The sequence below is a fragment of the Trichosurus vulpecula genome, chromosome 5 (genome assembly GCF_011100635.1).
Source record: "Trichosurus vulpecula isolate mTriVul1 chromosome 5, mTriVul1.pri, whole genome shotgun sequence".
NCBI lineage: Eukaryota > Metazoa > Chordata > Mammalia > Diprotodontia > Phalangeridae > Trichosurus > Trichosurus vulpecula.
Genome location: NC_050577.1, coordinates 73,378,366 through 73,404,173, shown reverse-complemented (window position 1 = coordinate 73,404,173; position 25,808 = coordinate 73,378,366). Strand labels below are relative to the sequence as shown.

At 35.9% G+C, this 25,808-nt stretch overlaps 1 protein-coding gene across 10 annotated transcripts in view; it reads left to right on the top strand.

The window, feature by feature from the left end:
- The window catches only part of PARD3 (par-3 family cell polarity regulator), a 721,872-nt gene that overhangs the window by 435,504 nt on the left and 260,560 nt on the right, over positions 1-25,808 (top strand). For all 10 annotated transcript variants that reach the window (XM_036761384.1, XM_036761385.1, XM_036761380.1 and 7 more), the window contains 4 exons: positions 1,363-1,401; positions 9,018-9,206; positions 11,764-11,934; positions 19,657-19,807. In XM_036761384.1, the coding sequence (XP_036617279.1) occupies positions 1,363-1,401; positions 9,018-9,206; positions 11,764-11,934; positions 19,657-19,807 (550 nt within the window). The remainder of the gene's footprint in view (positions 1-1,362; positions 1,402-9,017; positions 9,207-11,763; positions 11,935-19,656; positions 19,808-25,808) is intronic.

Below are 25,808 nucleotides of genomic sequence, written 5' to 3'. Positions count from 1 at the left end.
TTAATTTATATAATAAAACAAGCATTTCCATAACACAGTATAAAAAAAAGATGATTGCATATGAAATTGCAAATCTATTATGTACAACTTACTATTCCTTTTAAATATTTTATAAAGTTATCATGTAAATTTCTTTTTTTCTTTTTCTTCCTTCCTTCCTTGACCTGTCCTACAGATGGCTATCATTAGACTTAAATATGCATATATGTAAAATCAGTCTATTTGTCAATTCCTTTACCTCTATCAATTCATTCTCTGGATGCAGATAGCCTCTTCCTCCATATGTTCTTTTTAGTTAATTTGGGTATTTATAGTAGTCAAAATGCCTTATTCACTCAAAGTTGTTCTTAAAAACAATATTGCTGTTTTCTTGGTTCTCCTTTTACTCTTCATTATTTTGTTCAAGGCTATTCATGTTTTTCTAAGATGACATTTATCAATCCAGGTTTCTATCTGTAGTGTTATTTGTTTTTAAGGGTAGTCAGAGCCTAAAAACTGAGAAAGAAATTTTGTATTTTTAATTAGCCCTTCCTTTTTATCTTACCGCAAAGCTCTAAATTAATTGAAAATAATTGTCTATAGGGGCAGCTAGGTGGTGCAGTGAGTAGAGAACCAGCCCTGGAGTCAGGAGCCCTGAGTTCAAATATGGCCTCAGACATTTGACACATTTACTAGCTGTGTGACCTTGGGCAAATCACTGAACTCCAATTGCCCTGCCTTCCTCCCTCCAAAAAAAAAAATGAAATGTTATATAACAACAAAATATTGAAGTTACCTTAAGGCTTCTTTATAGTTCCATATGTGCCCTAAAGCTCCTTTTTTTGTTATTAATATCCTTATATATATATATATATATATGTGTGTGTGTGTGTGTGTGTGTGTGTGTGTGTGTGTGTGTCTGTGTGTGTGTGTGTGTGTCTGTGTGTGTGTGTGTGTGTGTGTGTCTGTGCGTATGTGTGTCTGTGTAGTCTTAAGAACTTAAAAAATAGTGTAACATTCAAACTAAGCTGGTGGCACAATCAGGCAATTCTTTTTATACATTAATATAATAAAATCCATTGTCATGAATTTTAGCTTTTAAGAAAAATATAAATGAAGTTTTCTTTCTGATTCCAAAAAGTAGTTATATATCCTAAAATCCCCTATTGTTAATGTTTGGGCTATTTTGAATTTAGACCAGTATTACTTATATGTTCATTGAATGGGCAAGTATATTTTATTCTTTAGCTTAAATTTGGATATTTCTTAGATTTTTAAGGACTCATTTTAGAGAAAAATTTTTCAAAGTTGTGTCCCTATGCTGAGAGATATTGAAAATAGTATTGGCCATGCTAAACTTATATTTTTCTTTGATTCTTGTAGAATGCAGAACCTAGCCAGATGCAGATTCCCAAAGAAACGGTAAGGATTTCATGTTTAGTGTTTTTTTTTTTCATGATCTAGTGATCTTGGGAAGCTTTATAATCCTAATGTCTTTATTAATTGCCTTTACTAATCACACTTGAACTTTCCTTTCTCCTTATATCTTACCGTGTTTCATAGATTTATTATACAGTTTACAAAGAAGACTGATTTAATAGCAGTTACATCTTTTCCTCCAAAATTATGAATATCTTCTAGGCACCTGAGTGAGAGACACCTTGAAAAATTTCCAAAATTACATAAAAATCAGGATATTGGAATAACTTTCTATTTCTTTCCACAGTGTAGAAGGAATAAGCATGGGGGAGCATTTTTATTGGCTTGAGAGATTGTCTCCTTTGAGACAAATTAAGTCACCACCACCTGCTTATTGTGTGGGAAATGATCCCTCTCCAAAGTGCCAATGATTTCTTTTTGACTAGAATTAGATGACTTTGCCATAGTTAAAAGGAATTATGGGACATTTTAAGTAAGATTTAATGAGGTTATGAGGACAGGCAGATGTCTGTGAGAAAAATAGCATCCCAAACAGCCAGCAGGCCTGACCTTGTAGCCATCTATAGCTGATCAGTTGGGTAACTTCCTATGATGAAAGAAAACCTAAGGAAGAAATTAAATTCTGAATCTAGGCTGGTAAATGGATACCATTCATTGTCTTCTGTTTTTGTGTTGGGCTTTAGGAGATTCTCATAGAGTGAACAACACCTACCCTTTTAAAATTCTTCTTTTGCTCTATAATACTTAAGAAATACTTATAATTAACAAAACATCTTATTTTAATGCTTGGCAAAATTATGAGAAATCAAAAATCTTAGTTTTGAGTTTATCCTAATTTGAATTGTTTGTAATTTCTATTTTTGGGGGGAAAGCATAATCAAAATAATCAAAAAGTTGTTTACAGAATTTTTGGATGTTTGATCAGATTCCATAAATAATGATTCCAAGTTAGTTAAAAACACTCTTATTGTTAACTCAAGTGGACAGAAACTTAATTTTTTTATCTTGATAAACTATTGCTATAGACAGGTAGTATATATCAATCCTTATGTAGATTAAGAATCCATGTGGAAGTATTTATTCTTGCTAACACAAAGCATATTAAAAATGTTTTTGTTCTTAATAAGAATGGCTTCTATTGTACTTTTCAGTGCAAAATCACTGTAACATTGATAGCATTATAGAAAATTCTTTAAAGAAAGCAGTTACTTTTGTTATTGTGGTGGTAGCTATTTTAAATAAAAGTCTTGAAATAAAGAATATCACTAGAAATGAAGTAATTCCACTCTTGTAGTTTAGCACTTGGGGGGTGGGTGGAACACAAATATAATCTGCATCTAACATATGAAAGATTTCGAGTAATAGTAGGATTAAACAAAAGCAAACCAAATTTTCTAAAAATATTTAGATTTTGTTTCTATTATTTAGCAGCTGTTATTTGAGTTGTAAAAGAGCTTAATTATTGCCAGATGTGACATATTAGCTTAGCTAATAAGAATAATGAACCTCAGCATATATGTACAAATAAGATTCATTAGTGTTTATCTAACATATGGGGGAAATTAAAATACTTAACCTAGAAACAACATTGAGAGAAGGGTTTTTTTTTTTCAAGTTTTGATTTAAAATTAAGATGAGCTCATTTTATTTTTGTCCCTTTTTTTTCTTCCAAAGCATTTTGATTTTCCAGGAATAAAAGAATTTTTATTTCTCCTTATCATCAAAATTAAAATGCATGCTCCATATTTCTTGCCCACAAGACACATAGGAATCAAACTACAGGTGTATACTGCAGAATACTCAATGTGTTGTGAATGCTGAAATATGCTAAATCATACACCTGTAAACACTTTGTAATTTTGCTTCAGTGTCTCCACCCACCTCATGTATTATAATGGTAGATGTTCGTATAAGCTAGATCATTGTAAATTATAATTTTCCATACATCCATCATTACAGTATTTAGTGGGGAAAATATTGTTGGTATATCTATTTCACTTAATATGAACATATATTTGATGGTCACTGAAAAAAAATTTCTCTGATGTAACATTTATCAAAAATTTCAGTTGAACGTGACATTTGCATTGGAGGCTCCTTGCTAGAGCAAAGAATTAAGGCTGGTTTTTGTGCCATCATGTTGAAGCTTTTTCTTTTAATAATAAATAATCAGCATCTTTCAGCCTATTATATCACTAGAAAGATGTGGTCTGCTGTTGAGGATTGTTTGTGGATTCCTGTCTATTTCTTTCACGTAGTATCATCAAGGATGCCCTCGACATGTATGTAGATCATTCTCATCAAGATTTTATAAACGTGTGAAAGTAACCCTAGGGGTTGGTCACTCAGTCAGTAAATATTTAACAAGTGATGTCTACATGCTAAACACTTCTTGTTCTTTTTATGTCTTTGGGGATATTCATATCCTCTACCATCTGTGGTTTTCCCCCCATCTTTTTTCACATCTTTCCCTCTCAGAGAGAGTTTGATTTGTAAAATGATCCTTCCATGCCATCAACATTGTCACCTCCAGCTATTTTTAACAAAAATTATTAAATTACTGTCTTTTATAAGAACTAACAAAGTTGGCATTCTATTATGCCTCTGTTATTCTTCACATATTTCAGATTAGCTATTGTGTTAGATTATATGCACTCTCTCATTCTCTCTCTCCCTCTCTTTTTCCATCCTTCCCTCCTTCTTTCCAGCTCTCCCCCTCTCCTCCCTCTCTCCCACTCCCCCCCCCCCCCCATAAGACACAAGACTTCATTTGTCCTCTCTACAATCACTACATTTTAGGGATGAGTAACAGTGGTCATGAACAGAAAGTAAGTAAAGAAAGATATGTAGCATTCAGGGGGTGTGAGTAGGGTCATCTGCAGCATTCTCATAGAGAGCCATGAGATAAAAATTTAAGAAGCGCAATTTTACAGATGATCAAAGGGAAGCTGAGAAATGTTAAATGATTTGATCTGTGTCACACAGCTAATAATAAATGTCTGAGATAAAATTCAAACTCAGGTCTTCTTTATACCAATTTCCATGTTCTATCCATTGTACCACCTAGCTGAGATGCTGGTGAGAAGAAGGAAAGTTAAGAAAAGCATTGAGTGTTATTAGAGTAGAATTGCCTTAGCATTATTAATAGTTTCTATTCCCATGCTATTTCAAGGTCTCCAATGTTCTTTTTTTCTCACAATATCCCTATCAAGTAAGTAATAGAAGTGTTATCACCCCCATTTTACAGATGAGAAAATAGAGGCTGAGGGAGATACTTTTAAATAAAATAAGTATCCTAGTCAGGGCTAAAAGTACTCACCTTGGGCAACATGTGAAGGTTAACCACTGATAGATTTCAATGTGCTCACTACATTCATTTATCAGTACAGGGAATTTAGAGTTATTTAGAATAGAATGTATGGCCCAAATCTTTTTGAGAGGAATTCCTCAATTCAGGTCTGTGCCCAGACCTGAATGAATGTATAATAAAAACATTTTATGTAAAGTGCAGTTTAAATTTTTTTTTAATGATGATGAAGACAAGCCATGCTGAGAAGAAAACAAGTCCTATTTCTACAACAAATAAAACTCACGGACAGTTAATCTTTCCTTCTCTAAAGCTGAATCACAAATGAGCTTGTCAAGAAATTATCCTAAGTTTATAGAAAAATACAATTTATCTCACATACCTGCCAACTTTTCTCTACATTTTTTTTCAAGTGGCCGTAATATGGGAACCTCAATGAAGGTACCAGTGCAAATTCTATTTAAGAAAGTTACTTTTGAAGATAGTATTTTTTGAAATCACAATTCAATACATTCCCATAAGTTTCTGATTTTTCTGTAGGTTTTCATGTCAGTCAGTTTTCTCTATGGCAATGATAGGAACAAAATATATGTAAAACAAGGATATAATATGTCAGACTACTGCTCTTCATGCCAACATTCAGGGGGCACTCTTTTTAGAATGGGATGGGGTATTTTCATCTATTTGGAAACTGTGTTTCTTGTTTCTTGCATTTTTTCTTTGCTTATACTTCCATTGAGGTGGGGGGAGCTAGATTTTTGGAACAAGTAGGAGAATTGGGGAATGACAGCATAGCAGAGGATAAGGTAATTAGGAGAGGGGTGTTCTCTTCTCATCTTAAAACATTGTTGATTCTGAGATTTATTTCCCTCTCCTTGAAGATACAGTCCTTGTTGCTGGATTTCTTGGGACGCCATTTGAGCCCCTCTATTCCCATCTTGAACAAGATACAAAGATCCACACCCTCTCCAGGATGCTTAATAAATATCTGCTGGCCTCCCTTCCCAGTGGGTTCCTTGAAGGCACCTTCTCTCTTTAGCAGCTCTTAGTCTATAGAAATCCTTCCTCTTCCTTGAGCGCCAAGGCCCTTGTCTTTGGAGGGTCCATGACTCTAAATGTCATCAGCTCCCAACCCAATCCTACTCATGTCTTCTGCACTAATGTTCTTCCCCTCACCCCTCTCTAGCAGTCTCAAGTAAAAAAATTCCTAGTTATATCTCTTCAGCCAAACAACCATCTGTAATAGTCCCCTGTGCCATTATCTACATCACTGGTCAGGGGAGGGGGGCCAGCTTCAAAGGTTATTCATCCTGCCACGTTTGATTTCAAAAGACTGTATTATCTTTAAGTATTTGTAGTATACTTATGTCATATCTCTATAGTGTAATAATACATTGCTATGATTTCAATGCGTCTAGGTATTACCTAGGCCCTAAAGGAGGGGCCCGAGAGTCACCTTATCACCCATCCCATTTTTATTACAAGTTACATACTTGAGTATCTTCATTCATTTAGCTGAAGTAATTTAAAGTGACCTTTACTTCAAGAAATCGTTTTTGAATTAGAGTGTTTTCTCTAATTGTTTCCAAAGTAAGTAGATTTTTATTTCTTAAGGCTCATAATGCACATATCTTCTTATGAATATTTATGTTTTATCCAGTTGTTTGAGGGTAATTTGCTTTTCCAATATGTGAACCGCACTAGCATGATACAGTGGATGGAGAGCTGTCCTTGGGATCAGGAAGATCTGGGTTCAAGCGACACCTTGGAATCTTACTGGCTGTGTAACCCTGGGCTAACCACTAAACTCTTCTGTGCTCTAGACAAATTTTGAAGACTATAAATTCATTGAAATAGGCATATATTAAGCACCTACTATATACTATGCCCTGTGCTAATTGCAGGGGGTGCAAATGAGAAAAAAGAGGTAGTCCCTGCTCTCAAGGAAAACAACAGACAAAAGGAAGTTACACAGAAGGCATTCCCTTACACTGGTAGGAGTTTTCTAACCTTAGAGTTCCCTGTTGTTGTTATTTAGTTGTTTTCAGTCCTGTGCAACTCTCTATGACCTCATTGGGGTTTTCTTGGCAAAGATATTGTAGTGGCTTGTCATTTCCTTCTCCAGCTTATTTTTACAGATGAGGAAACTGAGGCAAACAGGGTGAGGTGACTTGCCCAGGATCACACAGCTAGTAAATGTCTAAGGCCAGATTTGAACTCAAATCCTCCTGATTCTATGGCTGGCACTGTATCTGTGGCACTTAGGTGTCCTTAGATTTCCCTACACTGATGAAATCACAGGCCTACTTCCTGTACCCTAATATGTGAACAAAACCCTTCATTTCTTTTGACCTGGAGCTTTCCTTTTAGTCACAGCCAAATCCAAGGAAGACAGTTTTTTTTAAAATTAAACTATTTTGTTTCCTTTTCATTTTCTGCTGAAAGTATGATGTTTTGAATAGCTAACCTCCTTAATAAATTGTATTTTTGTATTTTAGTCTTTCTTTTCTGTAACTGTGAAAGCCTCTTAGATTTCTCAGCTAGAAACTAATTTAGTGAAGTTTGACTGAGAATTTTATTGTGCTTACAACTAGGAGTTAGCCATGGGAGGTTGGGCTTAAAAAGTACTGTCATTGAAACTGAAACCTGGATATTAATTTAAAGGAAATTTTATCTTAAGATCACAATATATTAGAATTTTAAAAGGTGAAAGGTTTCTTAGTTCACATAGAGGTCATCTATTCTCTTCTCTGCTCAAGATCATTTGAAACCATCCCAGGTGGACTTTTATATTATTTTTAAAGGCCTCAGGAAGAGAATAATTGAATTTTAGAATGATAAAAGATCTCAAAGATTGTGAAATCCTCTAATTTTGTTGCTGAGGAAAGTCTGCCTTAATAAGGTAAATCAACTTGGTCAAAGTCACACAACTTGTCAGTGACAAAGGTAGGTTTCAAACCCAGTATTCTTTCTACTGTGCTACATGACAAATATATTCTTGTTCTGACATAGAATCATAGAATTACAGATTCAGCGCTAGCAGTGATCCTTGGCCATTGAGTCTGATCCCCTTATATTACAGCAAACTGGGCCCCAGGGAAGTTAAGCTACTTTCCTGAAGTTAAGTTATTTGAGGCAGAGTTTGACCCCTGATCTTTGCTGTCCAGGAGGTCTTCCTATAAGAGCCTAACATTCTACAGGCTTCAGGATAGGCTATTTCTTGTTTTGTTTTTAATTTTCTCACTGAATATGGGAATCAGCAAATGTTCTTATGATCAACTTTTGTGTATTTGAAGTCTTATTTATGACCTTCTGTTATGTGGGTTGTCTCCCTTTGTTCTGTCATCCATTGTCAATGAATTTCCTGACTACTACCCTCCAAGTATAGGTTGCTCCATTATTCTCATGCTTACTATGTAAATAGCACAAGCATTGGGGGATATAGACAGTATATCACTAGCAATTTAATGTAGCTTGGGTTGGTCTTCACTATGTTCTCATAGATGTGAAAAGTTGAATCAGTTGAATAATGCAGCAAACATGTTGGAATGGAAGTATGGAAAGAATAGTGTGTATTTATATTCACTTTTTTCCTTGCATCTTGACAACAGCACTACAGTGAGGTATGCAATGCAGCCTGTGTGACAAATGAATCTACTAAGATTTAGAGAAATTTCGGCATTTGAACAAAGCTGAACTCAAATCTTTCGGTTCCAAATCCACTATTATCCCTGCCATACCCCGTTTCCATTTTGTTTTTGTCTTCTGATGACCATGAATAATCTAGGCTTCACCATTGGTAATCAAGACTAAACTATCTTGATTCTATTATTTAAGAACACTATGAGCTCCTAATACAGGAATTGGACCAAATGAGTAATTCTGTTTATTTATCTGGATTCCTGCTGTTTCTGTTTTCCTCCTGTGGCTTAGAAGGCATAAACAGATGAAGAAATTACTTTTTAAAAACCATAGGAGTCCACAACTAAGGAATTAAAGGGTCTTCAATGCTTCCAGTACATTTGGTGTTTTTCTCTTAATCTGGTTCAGATTTGTTTCAATATTGAAACAAGTATCACTTATAAATATTAACATCTGGTTCCAGGAATCATCTGGTAGAAGTGCATGCACATTATTAATGTGGATCTTCTCATGGAACTTCTGTGGAAACACTGTGGATATTGCAATTAAGGAACCATTTGTTAGCAGACTCTGAACAAGATAATGGGGTGAAAAAGAAACATTTCAAAATAATGTCGCATTTTGTGTATATGTTTTTCCCCCTCAATAGAAAGCAGAAGATGAGGATCTTGTTCTCACACCTGATGGTACTAGGGAATTTCTGACATTTGAAGTCCCCCTTAATGACTCTGGATCTGCTGGACTTGGAGTCAGTGTTAAAGGCAACCGGTCAAAAGAGAACCATGCAGATCTGGGGATTTTTGTCAAGTCCATTATCAATGGAGGAGCAGCATCCAAGGTAAGCATAATATCTCCACCACATATTCTATCCCCTAAGTAAGATTATTTTTAGATTATTTTCACTTTATATATTTTTAAATCAGTTATTTGTGTTTTAGTCAGTATTCTCTTTAGATTGACACTTGAGGAATTAGTCACATTGTTGTACACATTTAGATGTGTTTGTGTGATATGGAAGTTTACATGTGTGTGTTTGTGTGATAAAACCAGGTCCTCTGGAAAGGTGATGCATGGAGCCATACTGTAGAACCCTAATGGAGAGGGACACAGAGTAGTCATTCCATGAGTAAAGTGTTACTGTATGGAATTTCATGCCCAGGAACCAAAATCTTATTGAAGTTGGCTAATTCCACTGACATTTTCTAGTTTTGCACCCCAATTAGTACCAGAAGCTCTGGCTATGAGATTAATCTAACAAGTATTTGTTAAACAACTAGAGATATAAAGACAAAAAAAACCCTGTTCTTGTCTCTAAGAATGGACTTTTGCTGCTCCTCACAGAGAACACTACATCTTCCATCTTCACGTGCTGTTGTTCTCCTTCGCCTTCACTTCTAAATTTCCTAGACTTACTTCAATACTTTGCTCAAATCCTACTTTCTTTAGGAGGCTTTTCCTGAACCCCTTGACTGTTTCTGCCTTCCCTTTTGAGGTTATCTTTTTCTCTGTTCTCTATATATCTGGTCTACACCTGATTATTTGTTGCTGCTTATTCCATTAGAATAGTAACTCCCTGAAGACAAGGGATGCTTTTATGTCTTTTGCCCAATGTTTGGTATAGTGCCTAACACATAGTAAAAATTTAATAGATGCTTATTCATTTATTGATTATTTATTGATACTATAAAGGAAAATAACTAGCTCATACTTGTATACATACATATATATATGTATACACATATATTTATATATATGCATATATGTACACACACAGTAAATAATGAAAAAAATATGTTTGAGGGAAGGAAAAGAGGACCAATCAGATATATCCTAGTGTATTAACAATCTGGCTAGCAGCTCCTGCTGGGGGCATAAGATTCCCCCCACAGCCAGCACCCAGGAGGCTGCCGGGAAAGCACAGGTTCTTTTTATCTGCTTAAACAAGGAAAGCACAGTGAAGGGGTTGACCAGCTTACTTTAATCCAGCATTCAGTTAGCATACAGACAACATTCATTTAGTTCGGGGGAAAACACCAGCATTCAGTTAGCATTCAGTTAGTTCAGGGGAGCAAAGAGACAAGCATCAAGACACAGACCAAATACAGTTTCATTCACTTACTTCAGGGGAAAAAGCCAGCACCCTGAGGTTCAGAACATTCATTTAGTTTGGGGGGAAAAGAACCAGCATCCCGAACCCCAAAACCAAAATACAAACAAATTACAAATATCAACAGATAGACTCAATACAATTCATAGTTAGTAACTTCTGGGCTCAGCCTGAGAGCAAGGGCTGGCCCAGAGTCATGCTCCCCACCACTGCCGCGCCAACCGGAAAAGGAAAGAGACATCTTCAAGGTGTCCTCTCCCCTCTTAGAGAGTTTTTGACATCATCAAGAGCTGCCTGAATGACCAGGGCCAATTGGTTCTTGAGTTGGCCCCTCCCCCTAGCGTAGACTAGGTTAACACCCAATAGGGCATGGCTCTGGAGTTAACAACTCCCCTCAGCCAGCCCCATGACTCATCATACAGGAAGTTCTCTGCTTCCTGGCATTCTCTCTGGGCTTTCTGCCCAAGAAGAGAAGCAGCAAGCCTGGGGAAAGGTGAAGAGCTTCCCTAAAGGTGACCCCACCATTCTGGTTACACCTAGGGATTTGCTTGAGTCATTAAAAGGTTAAGTGACTTGCCCAGGATCAAATTCAGGTTAGACTTGAAACCAGATGTTGCTGACTCCAAACCTAGCACAACATCGTAACATCATGCTGTTTGTTCCCTTAATATCTATGTTAACTATATTTTTGAACCAAAACCCATAGCACATTCTGATGAAGACATTCTTTTTGCAAGGAATATTGGGTCGAAATTACACTTTTTTTGAAATTGCAAATGTGAAAAATCCTGAAAGTATGGCAGCTACATAGGGCCACATAGCCTGATGATGGAAACCCTAAATGACAATGTTGTTCTCTGGCAAACAGAGCTTCAGTAACATGTGCTATTTCTCCATAGAAAAATTTTCATGGATTCATTTGAAAAGGTTGTGCTGTTCCAGATTAAAATATCAGTCAGACTCAAATATTTCCTTCTATAGGAGGCTCTGGAAGCAAGAAAATATTCATATTGTGTTGTTTGAATTAGTATGCTATTTGGGAAAACAGATTATGCTAATGACTTGATTTACAAGTGTATAAATGATTGGAATAGACACAATCTTCAATGGCTGCTTAGATGTTATTATACAAGAGTTCAATTGAGCATAATCTATTAGGATTAAAAAAAGTGTTTTTGTTTTTGTTTTCTTACTGTAGGCAAACTTCTTTTTGTAACAATATTTAACTATTATACAAGCAAGTGCTTTCTTATTTACGGGCCTTACTATTATCTCTTTTTCTTCCCAGGATGGAAGGCTTCGAGTGAATGATCAACTGATAGCAGTAAATGGAGAATCCCTGTTGGGCAAGACAAACCAAGATGCCATGGAAACACTAAGAAGGTCCATGTCTACAGAGGGAAACAAGCGAGGAATGATTCAGCTCATTGTAGCAAGGAGAATAAGCAAATGCAGTGAGGTAAAAAGAAAAAAAGGGGGCATTTCATGGAACCATCCAAAATTTCAATTAGGCTAATATTCCATCATGACTCTTATTTGGGGGACTTAATTAAATTTAGAAAATATATTTTGAGACCTGGTATCTGTAATAATCAATTCCAGATCCATTTGAATGTAGTTTTTGTTTTTATCATTTGTATTACAATGTTGATGTCATTAAAAAAAAAAACTACCACAATATGCCAGTTAGGAATATTTTTGGGGGGACTTCATCTCCATTTTCTTGAATTTTGTATAATTCTGTGTATTCCTTTTCTAAGTATACACTAATAGTTAATCTCATTATTTTTAATGGGGAAAGGAAAGAATTCTTGTTTATGTTTAGCTCTTTTACCTTTTGGCACACTGCTGTCCTAGGTACAGGGGAAAGAGCAGCTTCCTTAGGCACTTGCCCTTTTCAGTATTCTCTTCTCTAGTAGGGTCCATTCTTAATTGGAAAGTAGAATTATGGAGAGGGGCAGCAGTCTGCCTTTCCCCACCTACTCAGACAAGGCAACTTGTAAAATCCCTAGGGATTTAATTTCCTCTTCCTTGGAATTGGCTCCATTTGAATGACACTGCTGCGCATCTGCACAATGGCTATCAGATTTGTCCCCTCTTTAAGGCTTCAAATAGGGACATTATATATATGGGTGTATGTATATGTAGGAAAAGTTTAGGAGCGGTGATTCTTCCTCTCTATTAAGATGGATAAAGATGTCCAAATCATCATCATGTATCCTTATTTTACTCCCCCACCCACATACAAGTGGAAAATGTTTAACTGAGGATGCAAAAGAGTAACATGAATTATACATTTAGTTAATACTCCAATAAAAATTAATAATTTTTTAAAATTTAGATAAAACTTCAGTATTGATTGTATCATATTAAGTTGATGTGGATACAAACAGTACCCTAAGGGTTAAAATGAATAATATTACATTGTTTTCCCAGTACTTTGTGAATATCCTCCTGAGGATCCTGTAACTTGAGGGTGTCCTAAAGTCCTTTTCTCCTTATCTCGAAATACCATAAGACTTTTCTTTGTCTTGTAAGACAAAAAGAATTGTTTTTTCTTCCTCATCCTATATCCCCCTGTCCTTCTTATCCTGTCAGCCATCTTCTTCATCCTGTGTCATAAGATTCTTCCTTTTCTTGTAAGCAACCTTCATTTTGTTCTTCCTTATCTAATCTTCAACCCCCACAAGCAACCCTAAAATTACATCATTATTCTGAAACCTCTATATACGCCTACTTCCCCAAATATCAGTCCCTTTTTTCTTAGCCCTGTGGCTATAATCAAAAGTCTGTGTGTGCTTTTCACATAAATGAAAGCAGCTCCTGGTGGCTACAGAGAAGTCCAAGTGAATTCTTTCACACCCGAACCACTCTCCCAAATCTGACCTCAACAAAGTAGCTTTAATATAGAAGTGAATAAAGGGGATCATGATTTCTATTGATGGAAAAATCAGTTCAAAATACATTAATAAGATGACAAAGACTTTGAGGCTATTCATAGGCTTTATTATTCATCTTTTTTTAGATAGGCAGCATGGGAAATTGAACATAGCTGGTGTTAAAGCCACCTAAATCTGAGTTCATGTCCTGCCAATGACATATACTGGCTCAGTGGCCCTGGACAAATCACATAACCCCTCAGTGTTCTAGGCAACTCTAAGACTTTACATTCCAGAGAAAATGTTAAACTGCGGTAGAACAGGGACCCGATCTGGGAGTTCCGTAAACCAGGTAAATCCCAGTCCTAGTTTCTCCACCTTTTTTCCTTGAAGAAAAGAGATACAAGGTCCTACATAATGGCGTTCACCTAATCTCATAAAAATATCAAATTCAGTGTCTTTATAGCCTGGAAGTGACAATAGGCATTAGGGAATTACTCCAAAATTATTTTTAGTTTGATTATCTACTAATTTATAACAACAGTCAAAGCAGATGCCATCTGAGAAGACTACTTTATGCAGTTGCATGAGCTGAAATTCAAACTATTTTTCAAAGTTGAAAAATGGGAATGCAGGCAATATTGACTTATCAGTTAGATGGATGGCAGAGTTGATAGAGTTCTGGCCCTAGAGTCAGGAAGATCTGAGTTCAAATCCAGCCTTACAAATTTACTAATTGTGTGGTCTGAGCAAGTCACCTAATTGTCTGCCTTCATTTCCTTATCTGTAACATGGCGATAATAATCGTACCTACCTCCCATGATTTTTTGTGATGGTAAAATGAGATAATATTGGCAAAGATCTTTTCAAACATTAACATTCTATATAAATGCTAGCTTTGAGTATTATTTATGTGAATATGTACTAATAGTACACATGCTAAGTCATTATCAAAATGAAAAAATGATGAAAAAAACTGAGAAAGTTATACATCTAGTAAACATCATTTTTACTAAGTGAATGAGACACGGCAGCCAGAGGCAATACTAGTTTAGAACATGAACTTATTTAAGAAACACTAAATCTAAAGATGATGAAAGACCATTGTTTCCCATGCAATATCACCTCACAAAAGAGTAACACTATAGGAGGATAAGCCAAACCTGCAGAGAATTTGGTGTGAATCTTAGCTGGATCTTAGTATGAAGTGTGAACTAATCCAAACCCAGATACAGAAGAAAGCAGGGGACTAAAACCAAACATAAAATGAAAGCAATCTGGCATTTTTGTGATGTCTTTTCATAAATGATGACAGTGGAACCAGCACATTTGGGCTTCATCAACTTTCAACCTCATACATTTGTGAGGAAGTAGCAATCACATAAAGATCACAGGATTCTTGATCTAGAATTGGAAAACACCTTAGAGGTCATCTATCTAATTCAACCTCCTCATTTTATTGATAAGGAAAGTGAGAGGCCCAAGGAAGCTAAGTGAAGCTAAGGCCCAAGGTTACAGAAATTCCATGTCTGGACTTGGTTCTCAGATCCTTTGGCTCTAAATACAGTCTTTTGCTCACTGTGTATCATACTACTTCTCAAGAAGCCATTAAGACCCAGAAAGAACAATTGAGATTGGCCAAATCCATTTAAAAAAAGATTTGTTCTAAAGGGGAGAGAATTTTAAAGACACCTTGAACTTTATTTTCTAGGTAAAGAAAGAGATCCCAAAGAAAATATCACAGACAGAACTTTTATTTCAAATATGAAATTTTTTGAAATATCAGTGACTCCCAACCTCAGTTCTTATTTTTTTTAATAATCTCTGTCAATTCTTCATGGGAATGATTTATGTATATATCACAAATACCCTTAATGAAGGGTGAATATGTGAAGGGAAAATGCAGAGTTGTGCAAGCCACTTTCTGTGGTAAAATAATCACTCAGTAGACAGGTATAGAAAAAAGATGATCTTACTCTGTTTTTTCTTTGTTAAAATTTTTAAAAGCATTTAATTTAGTAATTTCAATAATGATATAAATGTAGCCCTGAAGTCTCTCCTCAAACAAGATGTTCAACCCATATGTTGAAATGATCTATTGATGACTGACGCATCCACAGAGGTAACTTGGCTCAATGTTCTGAGGAAGACTGACATCAAGAGAAACTTTAAGCAGAAAGACATCTGCTCACCTATTGTGTTCTCCAGTGCCATGCAATCTAAAATTGCATCAGATTATCCAGTCACTTTTTTTCTTTGTTTTGATTATTGCCCACTTAAATGCTTGTTATATACTCCTCCTTTCTGGTATTTCATTGAGATAGCATCATACATTGGCTACAGAAGATACCCTCAAGTGCCTCTGAGTCTTACCTTCTATAGGTTTCTCTGTCTCTCTGTCTCTTTCTGTCTGTGTATCTCTCTCTCTCTCTCTCTCTCTCTCTCTCTCTCTCTCTCACACACACACACACACACACACACACACACACACACACACAATTATTTTCCATCTTGTTGTCCAAGCCTGGAAAAAAAAACTGTGCCTACTTGGGGGTCATGTTAATTTAGACTTTTCCAGTGAATATTAATTTATTTTTGCCAATATGTTTTTGAAAGTTGCAGCCCCAGAGGTGGCAGGAATTATTTTAGACACTTTTAACACTGAAAGTTTCTATGGAGTCTAAATAATTTGATGTGATGAAAACCAATCCTGATTTCACAAAGTAGAAAAGATAGTAGACAATGTCATACATAAAGCTGGCCCTCTTGACTCACTGTCTGCTGGATGTATGTTTTGAGTTGCTTTTCCAGCAGAGCCTTGCACCTAGTGGGAGCTCAGTAAATGTGTGTTGATTTTACTTAATTGTGCAAGTGGATTATCTTTATTCTTTCACCTCATCCTCTTCACTCTCATGTTGCCTACTACCTTTTGGACACCTTGAACTGGATGTCCTATAAACATCCCCAAGTCAACGTGCTTAGAACAAAACTCCTTACCTTTCCTTCCATATCCTCCTCCCTTCAGAACTTCCTTTTATCTGTGTTTCCTAGACAGAACTAGAGGATATTTCTCTTTTAGACTTTCAGTAAGATTGGGAGGGGTACCACTATGCATGTGAATGGATTTCTTTTGACCCAGAGTAAAAAAAAATAAAGCTTATGGTATAAAGCATTTTACAAAATCATTAATAGAATTGTTGTTTGCCACCCAAAAAAAGGTAAGAGATATTATATCTTCATGGAGAAAATAATCAAACCAAGTCTCTAGTGACAAGCAAAATACCTTGCACACAGTCTATGTCTGTCGAACAGAATTTACATGAAGTAATTAGTTCTGTTTGAGAATTTTTGTTCTGCCTTTTTTTTATGGTTTACTGTTAGTTTCCTCATCTTTATCTTGAGGCTGTTGGACTAGATGGCCTCCAAGGTCCCTTCCCATTCTAGCTCTATAATTTTCTAAGGAGGAAAAAAGTATTCTTTCTAAGGTCTGCATCTGCTGTATCCAGTAGAATTGCTGTGGGAACAGCCATAATTGAGATAAGGTGATTTGGAGAAAATGGTGGCATCGCTTTATCTCTTAGCAGGGGTTGGTGTTTACAGTGGTTCTCCTTTATCTCTTAATAAAGTTTAATAACAAATGTAATGAAACCACCTGTAAAGGGACTATAGCAACCAAGTGGAAAATGAAGAGTGCTTAATTGTTCCTATAGCATTTTCTTGCTTTTCCTGACTTTGTTTTACTTTGGCATTTGCTCCAACTTGATGTGTCTCTCTTCTTTTTAGCTCAAATTTTCTTTAAACAAAATTCATCAAAAGGTTTAAAACAAAGCTGTGTGGCCCTCCACCAATTTTTCTTAGAAATTAAAAGATAATTGTATCTTTTGTTAAATATTTATGCAGTTGACTATTGATGTCTTCATTTAAATCTGCCTTTTGAGATGCTAATTAGAAATGATGGGGAAAGGAATCTTTCCTGTGAAAATGTTAAAGTACTTAGCTCTTTTCAGAGCATATCTATTAGAAGAGGGCAATAGTTATTGCTCTCAAATGGAAACAGTGAATGCTAATTTTTCTTGTGTTTATTTCAGTATAGTTTTCTTAAATAAAGAAATTTAGCTATCAACCTCAAAAAAATGTCAAATTGCTGAGTTGCCAGGTGCATTGGAGTAATGCATTTGTTTAACAAACTTGAGTCTAGGCTGCTGTCTCCTGGGAAAATCAATTTTTGTGTTGCACAAGGCTGCTAATCTCCTTAATGTATGCACCCATTTACAATACGTGGGAGTCGCTGTTCTTTAAGGGTCCTGGGAATGTTGGTTTCATAAATTGTTTTCATTTCTTCATAGAATCTTGGAACTTAGCAGTCAAATTCTCCCTAAATTTTTCTTTGATTGCTTTACATCAGAGGACTTGAATATTGTTTAATTTACTTTTCAGTAAAGCTTTCACTTGTAATCTGCAATTTAAAAAAAACATAATAAAACAAATCCTCCTTTTACAATTTAAACCTTATTGAGTCTAATTCACTTGCACTGCAAGTTTATTATTCTCCTGCAGCTTGACGTGGCTCCAATTGTAATTGTGTTGACCCTTCTGTGCAGTAAATCTCCCCAGTGCTTATCAAACTGGGAGAGATAAGTCTACAATTCGGAACTTCATTAAATATCTCATTTATATTAAACAGATGATAGCTTCTAACAGAAATAATCATTTTTACTGACTATGCAACCCCTCTCAGTTGTGTCCTCATCTTCTTGGAATGCAGTGAATCCCCTCCCTAGCTCCTCCCCCAAAGCTTGGCAATAAGCCAGCATCAAAATGTCATAAGATGTTAGTCCATTGGGGTGACTTCAAAGCTCCTGTTGTGAGTATTGCATTTAGGAGTACTTTGTTACCTCTTGGAGGATTTTTAAAAGGCTTTAATAGCCTGAATTCTGTTGTCATGCTAGACCTACAAATAGTATGAATTATAAGAGATAGCTGTTTAAAAGAACACGCAGCATATTATTTTAGTTCACCGTAGTGTGAATTGACTCTTCCTTCTTGAATTGACAATATTCTGTAAATTTGAGAATGGCCTTTCTCCTTGTATAGTACTTGCAATAGTACTGTAAAGTTTGCATCTTGCTATCATATGCCATATCTCATTTGATTCTTCACATCAATCCTGCGAAGTGGAGAGATGGATGTTATGATCCTCGTTTTACAAATAAGGGAATTGAGGCTGTGTGGCTTCCTGAGTTTCCCAGCGTCTTATATGGGGAAAAAGGGGTAGAACTGGGACTCCAATTCAGGTCTTTAGACACCAAGGCTCATGTTCTTCCCAGTACACCAGGCTGCCACTCTTACCTTCTTAATATTCACTTAGGTTCCAAAAAAATGAACTTTTCAAGTATATGATGAGAGGCTGTAGGCAGTGGTTTCCTGGAAAGAATGTCTTAGGGTTTGCATATGCTACCATTTCAATAGATATCTTCAGGGTCATTTAGTGGCCAAAAGACCCAAATCAAACAAAAATATCTAGTGAGATTTTTGGTTACATTAAGAGATGAATTATGTCTCAAAGAATCGCCTCAGTTTACCTTTGCTTTAGTAATAAGCTACTTAGTTTCACTGACAACATATACATATTCACAATTTAAATATTCACCAAATGGCATTTAATCAGAATGTCACCTATGCTAATCACATAAACACATAGAGAGAAGCGTGGTCATGTAACTATTGTAACATCGTAACTTGCAGGATATTTTTTTAAAAATAATCCCATTGAGCATAGAAACATCCAATTTTTGGTCTATATAATTTTAAGTAAGTAAACTTATACCATTGTGGAATGATCATGGGAAAACTGGCTTAGAAGCCAAACAATATATATTTTAAAAAATTTAGTCCATATCAGCCTTCATTCTAAAAGATCTTGCCCCAAGACAGCCTCCTAAAGCAGTCTAAGCTAAATTAAGATGAGACAAGCTAGCTGTTTGAAGAAATAAGCCAGAATACATGATGAAAATGAACACACATGTGTACATGCACACATTTAAATGTAAACTTAAATATATGTACATACATACATACATACATACATGCTTCATCTACAAGAGCTGAAATCTGACAGGACTTCATAGGAGTGACAATCTTAGGTACCGTAGAGCTCATTGTTAAAATTATGGTGGTCCAGAGTGACAGAGTTTAGTTTATTTGGTAACCAGCCCTGTACAAGCTTTGGGCAAGTTGTTGTGGTTCCCTGAGAGCCAAATGTTGATAAATGGATCTTTAATTCTGATTCTCTTTCTATATAGGCAAAGTCACCTGGTAGCCCCTCTGGGCCAGAACTGCCTATTGAAACTGTGCTAGATGACAGGGAAAGAAGAATTTCCCACTCCCTCTACAGTGGGATTGAGAGTCTTGATGAATCTCCCACAAGAAATGCTGCACTCAGTAGGATAATGGGTGAGTCATATCAAACTCTTATTTACCACCACTCAGTTTTGTCCCTTGCTCTTTGTTTTTGTCCCCTAAAAGTTTATTAGCATAAAACTCAAAAGGGACATGTGTAACAGGAAAGTCGTAGAGACTATTTTTTAAGTAATGCCCACCTTTCTGTGATTGAAAGATAAAAGATTCCCTGTAAGCATTTAAGAAAAGCTAATGTGATGAAAGTAAATCAATAAATTGATTTTGTTAAGTGAGTTTTAAATCCCCAACCAGGTGAAAGAAAATGATGGGATAATTTAAAAATATTTTCCAGCAAGTGAAGTGTTCTTAGTCTGTTTGGAATGGCTAAAGAAGCATTGTTAAAAATAAAAAGTCAGCTCAGTGGACAATACCAGGAAGGATTGACAAGTTGTGTTGGGGCATATTTAAGCTTCACCCAAAGTAGGGGGGAAATGTAGTTTAATAGTAATTGTCATTGGGTTTGTGCTTAACGGGATGTTTCTCTATTTCAGTTGTATTTGTATTTTTCTCCTTTTGTGACACTAGTTTTCAAATCTTACAACTAATTTTCCGCATCCTTTGTTTGGATTCAGCACCATACTGTCTGTATGGCCCCCAGTGGGTAATGAGGTTATTAGCACTTGCTCGGCAGCAATTCAGTTTCTCACTAACAGATCCAGTTAATAAAGACTTGCCTTGCCATCGGAGTGGTTGGATTTACTGGGTTGCTCATCGTGGGATTAGCTCGTGAGGGTTTTCAGATTTAAAACACAAGAAGCTGTTTGATTAGAACAGTACCTGATATAAACCACTTTTATTGCTGGAATGTTTGCAAGCTCTGATCTAAAGAATAGCTTTTAAAATCAATTCTGTTTCAGTTCATGCATATAGAATCCAAGGTTCTTGATGGAATTTGGTGAAAACAAGAATGAATTTCATTTATTCTGCAGACATTTATTCAATGCCTACCATGTCCAAAGGCTCTCTTGGGGACATATGGAAATGAATACATTTTAGTCCCTGCTCTCTAGGAGCTTACAGTCTTATATGGGACATAAGACATGGACACAAATAATAATACTACAATTTGGCATGGATTTCCCTTAGGAACCTTTTTAGTGTCAGAAGCTCCCAAATCCCCATTTTCTTATCTTGTAGCAAATATGATTTCATTCTGTTTCTCTGCTGTTGCTTGATAAACATTTTCTTTTCTTCCCTTTGAAATTGTGCCATACAATGAGGTTTTAAAAATTATAATAGTTTTCTGTCCTTTCACTATTATTGGATTTTATATACTGGCTGACATTGATGTGAATGAACATTATCCATGTTAAAACCATTTTCTTTTGAAGGAAGATCAGCCCCTGAGAGAGAGAATGTCTGTGTGTCTGTGTATACAAAGTGATATACTGTAATTTCCCCTTTATTATAGGAACATAGGATTTGCCATACTGGATCAGGCCATTGGTCCATCAGTTCCGGTAACCTGCATCCTGCTTCCAATCCTTGATGCTTCAGAGGAAGGCGAAAAATAAAACCCAATTTATTCATCTAGTGGCATTTTGCAATGCTGTACATAGGGGTCGGGGATTCCTTCCTTTTCCTCGTGGGCTGCTGCCCAGGCTTCATTAGTCATGGTTTCATCAGTCCTTTTTTATGTTGTCTTATACTTTGTGTTCCTATCCCTGGCTCCTGTGTCTACAATGAACTTTTCTAAAAATTCAGATATTTCCAATGGCAATAAGTCCCCTCAGCTATCTTTGTGCTGGTGTGATATAATATGCTTCCCTTTATTTCTTTAAAATTTGTTGACAGTACAATTTCTGCTTTTTCCTCCTAGGTTGAAGAATGTGTATGTTTTCATGTTAAATAAAACTAGCATTAAGAAGTTTTGATATTTCCTTAGACTAATTTTTAGAAGTGAATTACACTTTATACTGGAGATTACAAGTATACTTTGCTTTAAAAATTTCATTTACCTCTTTGATATTACCTTTTCACTGTAAATTTGGAATTCTTTCAGTCCTGAGGCCATGTCTATCAGAGTATTGTGTGCCTTATGATACTATTGCCATTCAAATGGGGAAGACTACAGTAAAATGATACCATGGTTATTACTATTATACCCAATACTTGGGTATTAATAAAATGCCCAAAGAGTGAAAACTGTTAAAGCAAAGAAAGCCAATGTCTGAATAGAACATCAAAATGTAACTTCCCCCTAAGCACCTGTGAGGCTTTTTACATCCAACTAGGGATTGCCTCATTTATTGAATTATATCCCAAGTGCCTAGCCCAGTCCCTGACCTATACCAAGCAGTTAATAAATACTTGTTGATTGAATGGAACTTTTGGAAATCATTTAACAGCTAGATCTTACTTTGATGATGGTCCTGTCCCCCCCTTTTTTTTTTTTTTTTTGTAGAACAGCTCCCTGTAGGCATCTAGTGGTGCTGTTTTTCCAGGGGCCATATCTCAATTGCATTACATTGAAAAGCTAGTTGCCTAGATTGAGAGTTTCATCAATTCAAGAGGGATTGGGAAAATTTTTCTCATTGAGCACTTTCCAAGGCCTCTCATTTGAAAGTAATCTAAAACTTCTCAATCAAAAGAAGAACCTGCCTCCAAGAACAAATGACCAGTTCTCCAAATGCATGCCTATACAAATATGCAACCTGGAGATCTGGAGAACAGGATATAGAATCATGGAACTGGAAGTGGCCTTAGAGATCATTTAGCCCTGTGCCTTCATTTCATAGCTGAGGATCAGAAGAGTTAGCTTTACTCAAGGTTGCTTCCAATTTAGATGGAGATAAAATTTGTTCATTTCTAATGCAAATCTTACTTACTAATGGTAATCCTTCTCAATGCCGATGCTTCCCAGGAAGACAAGGCCGCACTTGTTGTTTAGTAAATTTCATCCAAATGTCTGAGTGGAAAAGCAGAAGACCTTTATGATCTTTTCCTGTTTTATGCTTCCATGTGACTTGTATGTATTTTTAGAACCACTTCTGTAGCTTTCTTAATTATTGTTTGGTATCCTAACCAAAGGACTATATAGCATTCAGAGCTGGAATGGACTCTAGAGGACATTTAATGCAATCCTTTGTTTTATATGTAAGAAAACTCAGGACCACAGAGGCTAAGTGACCTCATTATCTCAGGTTGAGCAGGGAAAAAGTAGCAAAGTCCGGATTCAAATACAGGATCTTGGCCTCTTAGTCCAGTGAAATTTCCACAATTTTTCTCAAAGGAAGTCATAAATAGCATTCTGATCATATCCTAAGTGTTGGAGAAGTAAGTAGCTCTATTCATCTCCCTTAAGGTTAGTCATAGGTAACAGAATGTTGATCTCTTCTGAAATCGATACAAATGTAATCTGGGTTGCTGGACTGAAAAATAAGAAATGAAAAACAGAAATTTTCATTTTTTGATGTACGCAAGCACTAATAAGCAACAAGTGCATTAATCCCATGGACCATAAATCTGGCTTTAGATGATTAGAGCAGTTTATGCAAATGAACACATTTTCTAAGGTCTAATAAGTTATAGGACCCTAGGATTTTGGTAACATTTATTTCAAAAATGACTTTCTGTTTGACACAAAAAGAATTTGTAGTGTTCAATTTAGTAGTTCATTTTGTTAGCAACTGCACTTATACAGTCATGGTGAATTTGAAAAGTAATTTTCTTCAACATATTTTCATATGGTAAATAATGGAAATATAAAAAGAGATTAATGTTCTTGTTTGCTTTTTAAGTGTGATTAAAAATCAAGACAACTTAAGAGGTATTGTTACATTTTTAGTTCAGCTTTTATTATGTACAATGTTGTTTTCTATGTAAATTATTTTCAGTGAATAAACATTTAGGAGAACATAATTTTGCAATTCTCTGTTTCACTTGTACTCCAAATGAAGTTGATAAATCACAATCTTACTATCTATGGGGTTTGTGATGATTAACGATTTTGTGAGACATTATCCATCATTTCAAAAGCCCCTAAGACAACTTTTGTTAGATTCTATTTTGACAGAAAATACCAAAAAAAAAATCATATTTTTCCACAAATTTACCTGAACCATATTTACTTTTCTTTGTATTATATATTTCACTAGATATTCTGTTTGCTTACATCTGTTATAAAAGAAGTAGAGGAAAATAATTCCCTTTCAACAGTAAGATGAACCAGGATAAAAAAAAATAAAAAAAAAAGATGAACCAGGATGATGAGTGGACTTGAAGCCATTACATTAATCAATCAACAAATATCAAATTTTTATTGTATGCCTACTATGTGCAAGGCACAAAAGATACAAATACAAAGAAGGAAACAATCCCTACTCACAACAGTCATATTTCGAAAGGGGAGAAAAGCTTGTGTGTGTATTTGAACATATATGGAATTTTATATATCGTAGAAATATAAAGGGAATAAATACAAATATAGACAAAGTAGTTAAGTATGACATAATTTGGAAGGATCAGGGAAGGTCTCACATAGATGATTCTTGTGTTACATCTCAAAGGAAGAGGCAGAATTAAAGAGGGAGAGTATCCCAAGAGGGGGAGATGATACAGGAATAGGACTTGGAATGACCTGTGTGTGAAGAATAGAAAGGACTGTTTTTACCCATCACACGGTGTGAGGGGGCAATGATTTCCAATGAAGCTCAAATGATAGGTTTGGTCCATGCTGTATAGGGCAAAAAAAAAAAAAAAAAGAAGCAGTTTATATTTGATCCTAGAGACAAAAGGAAGCCACTAGATATGTCCGAGAAGAGTAGTCATGCAGCTAAATCTCCCCTTATTGGAAATTAGTTTGGTGGCATCCTGGATGGGATGGAGGGAGGGGGAGAGAGACAGACAGAGATGGAGACTTGAGGCAGTGACTAAAATTAGGAGGCTAGTACAATAATTTGATTGAGAGATGATCCGATCTTGAACTAACATGGTGATTGCTTCAGTGGAGAGAAGAGGTTACATGCACAGGATGTTGTAAAGGCTAAAATTGCAAGATTCCATCACATGGGTGGGGTAAATAAGGGTTAGAAATCCAAGATAATGTTAAGATTACAAGACTGGGAGACTAGAAAGACAGTAGTGCCTTTGACAGAAAAGGAAGTTTTGAAAAGGTATGGAAACCTTCTAGTGTTTTTTCTTTCTTTTTCTAAGGATAAGTACAGTTTGGTCATGTTTGAAATCAGTGAATAAGAAATTTTTTTATAAGAGAGAAGTTGAAGACTTGAGAGGAAGCAGGGGGATTGTGATCTAATGGAGAAGATGGGAAGAATTGAGATCAAGTGCCCATATAAAGGTGACAGGTCCTCTTTGTCAGAAACTAAGAAAGAAAGAAGTAAAAAGTGCAAACTGATATCAAAGGATTTTCTGGTAAAGAGAATGGGAGGAGCTCACATGAGGGAAGACCTCAATTTTCTCAGTAAAATAAAAGGCAACTTTCTTTAAAGATAAGAGGAAATCAATTGGAGAGCAATAAAATGACTGCCTTGCTGCAGTGAGGGCTCGATTGGGGTTGGATAGCATGAATTTGTAATGTGCCCATTACACACATAAATTACATGCCATGTAAGGGTTTATTGAAAGAATTGGTTGTTTAGTTTGGAAAAGTATTGGGGATATGATTACTTTTTCAGATATGTGAAGTGGTGTCAAATAGATGATGGATTAGATTTGATCTGCTTGGCCCTAAGGAGCAGAACTAAGGACAGAGGATAGATGTTGCTTTCACAGCCTTCGAGAACCCAGGGTCATCTTGATACTTCAGTATTATATCTGAGGAGAACTCTAGTGGTAGCTATTGTGGAAAATCTGCCTGTAGTGTGGTATCATTCTTATAGATAAGCAAATTGCCTACTTGGCAGCAGAGGACCTGGCCCAAAAATATTTAAGAATTCAAGTCCTTTTGCATTTTAGAGGTTGAGGAATATTAAAGCTCATCTCTGTGGTTTGCTATCCTTAATTCCACTGACCCTTCCCACTGTCTTCCCAAGCCCTT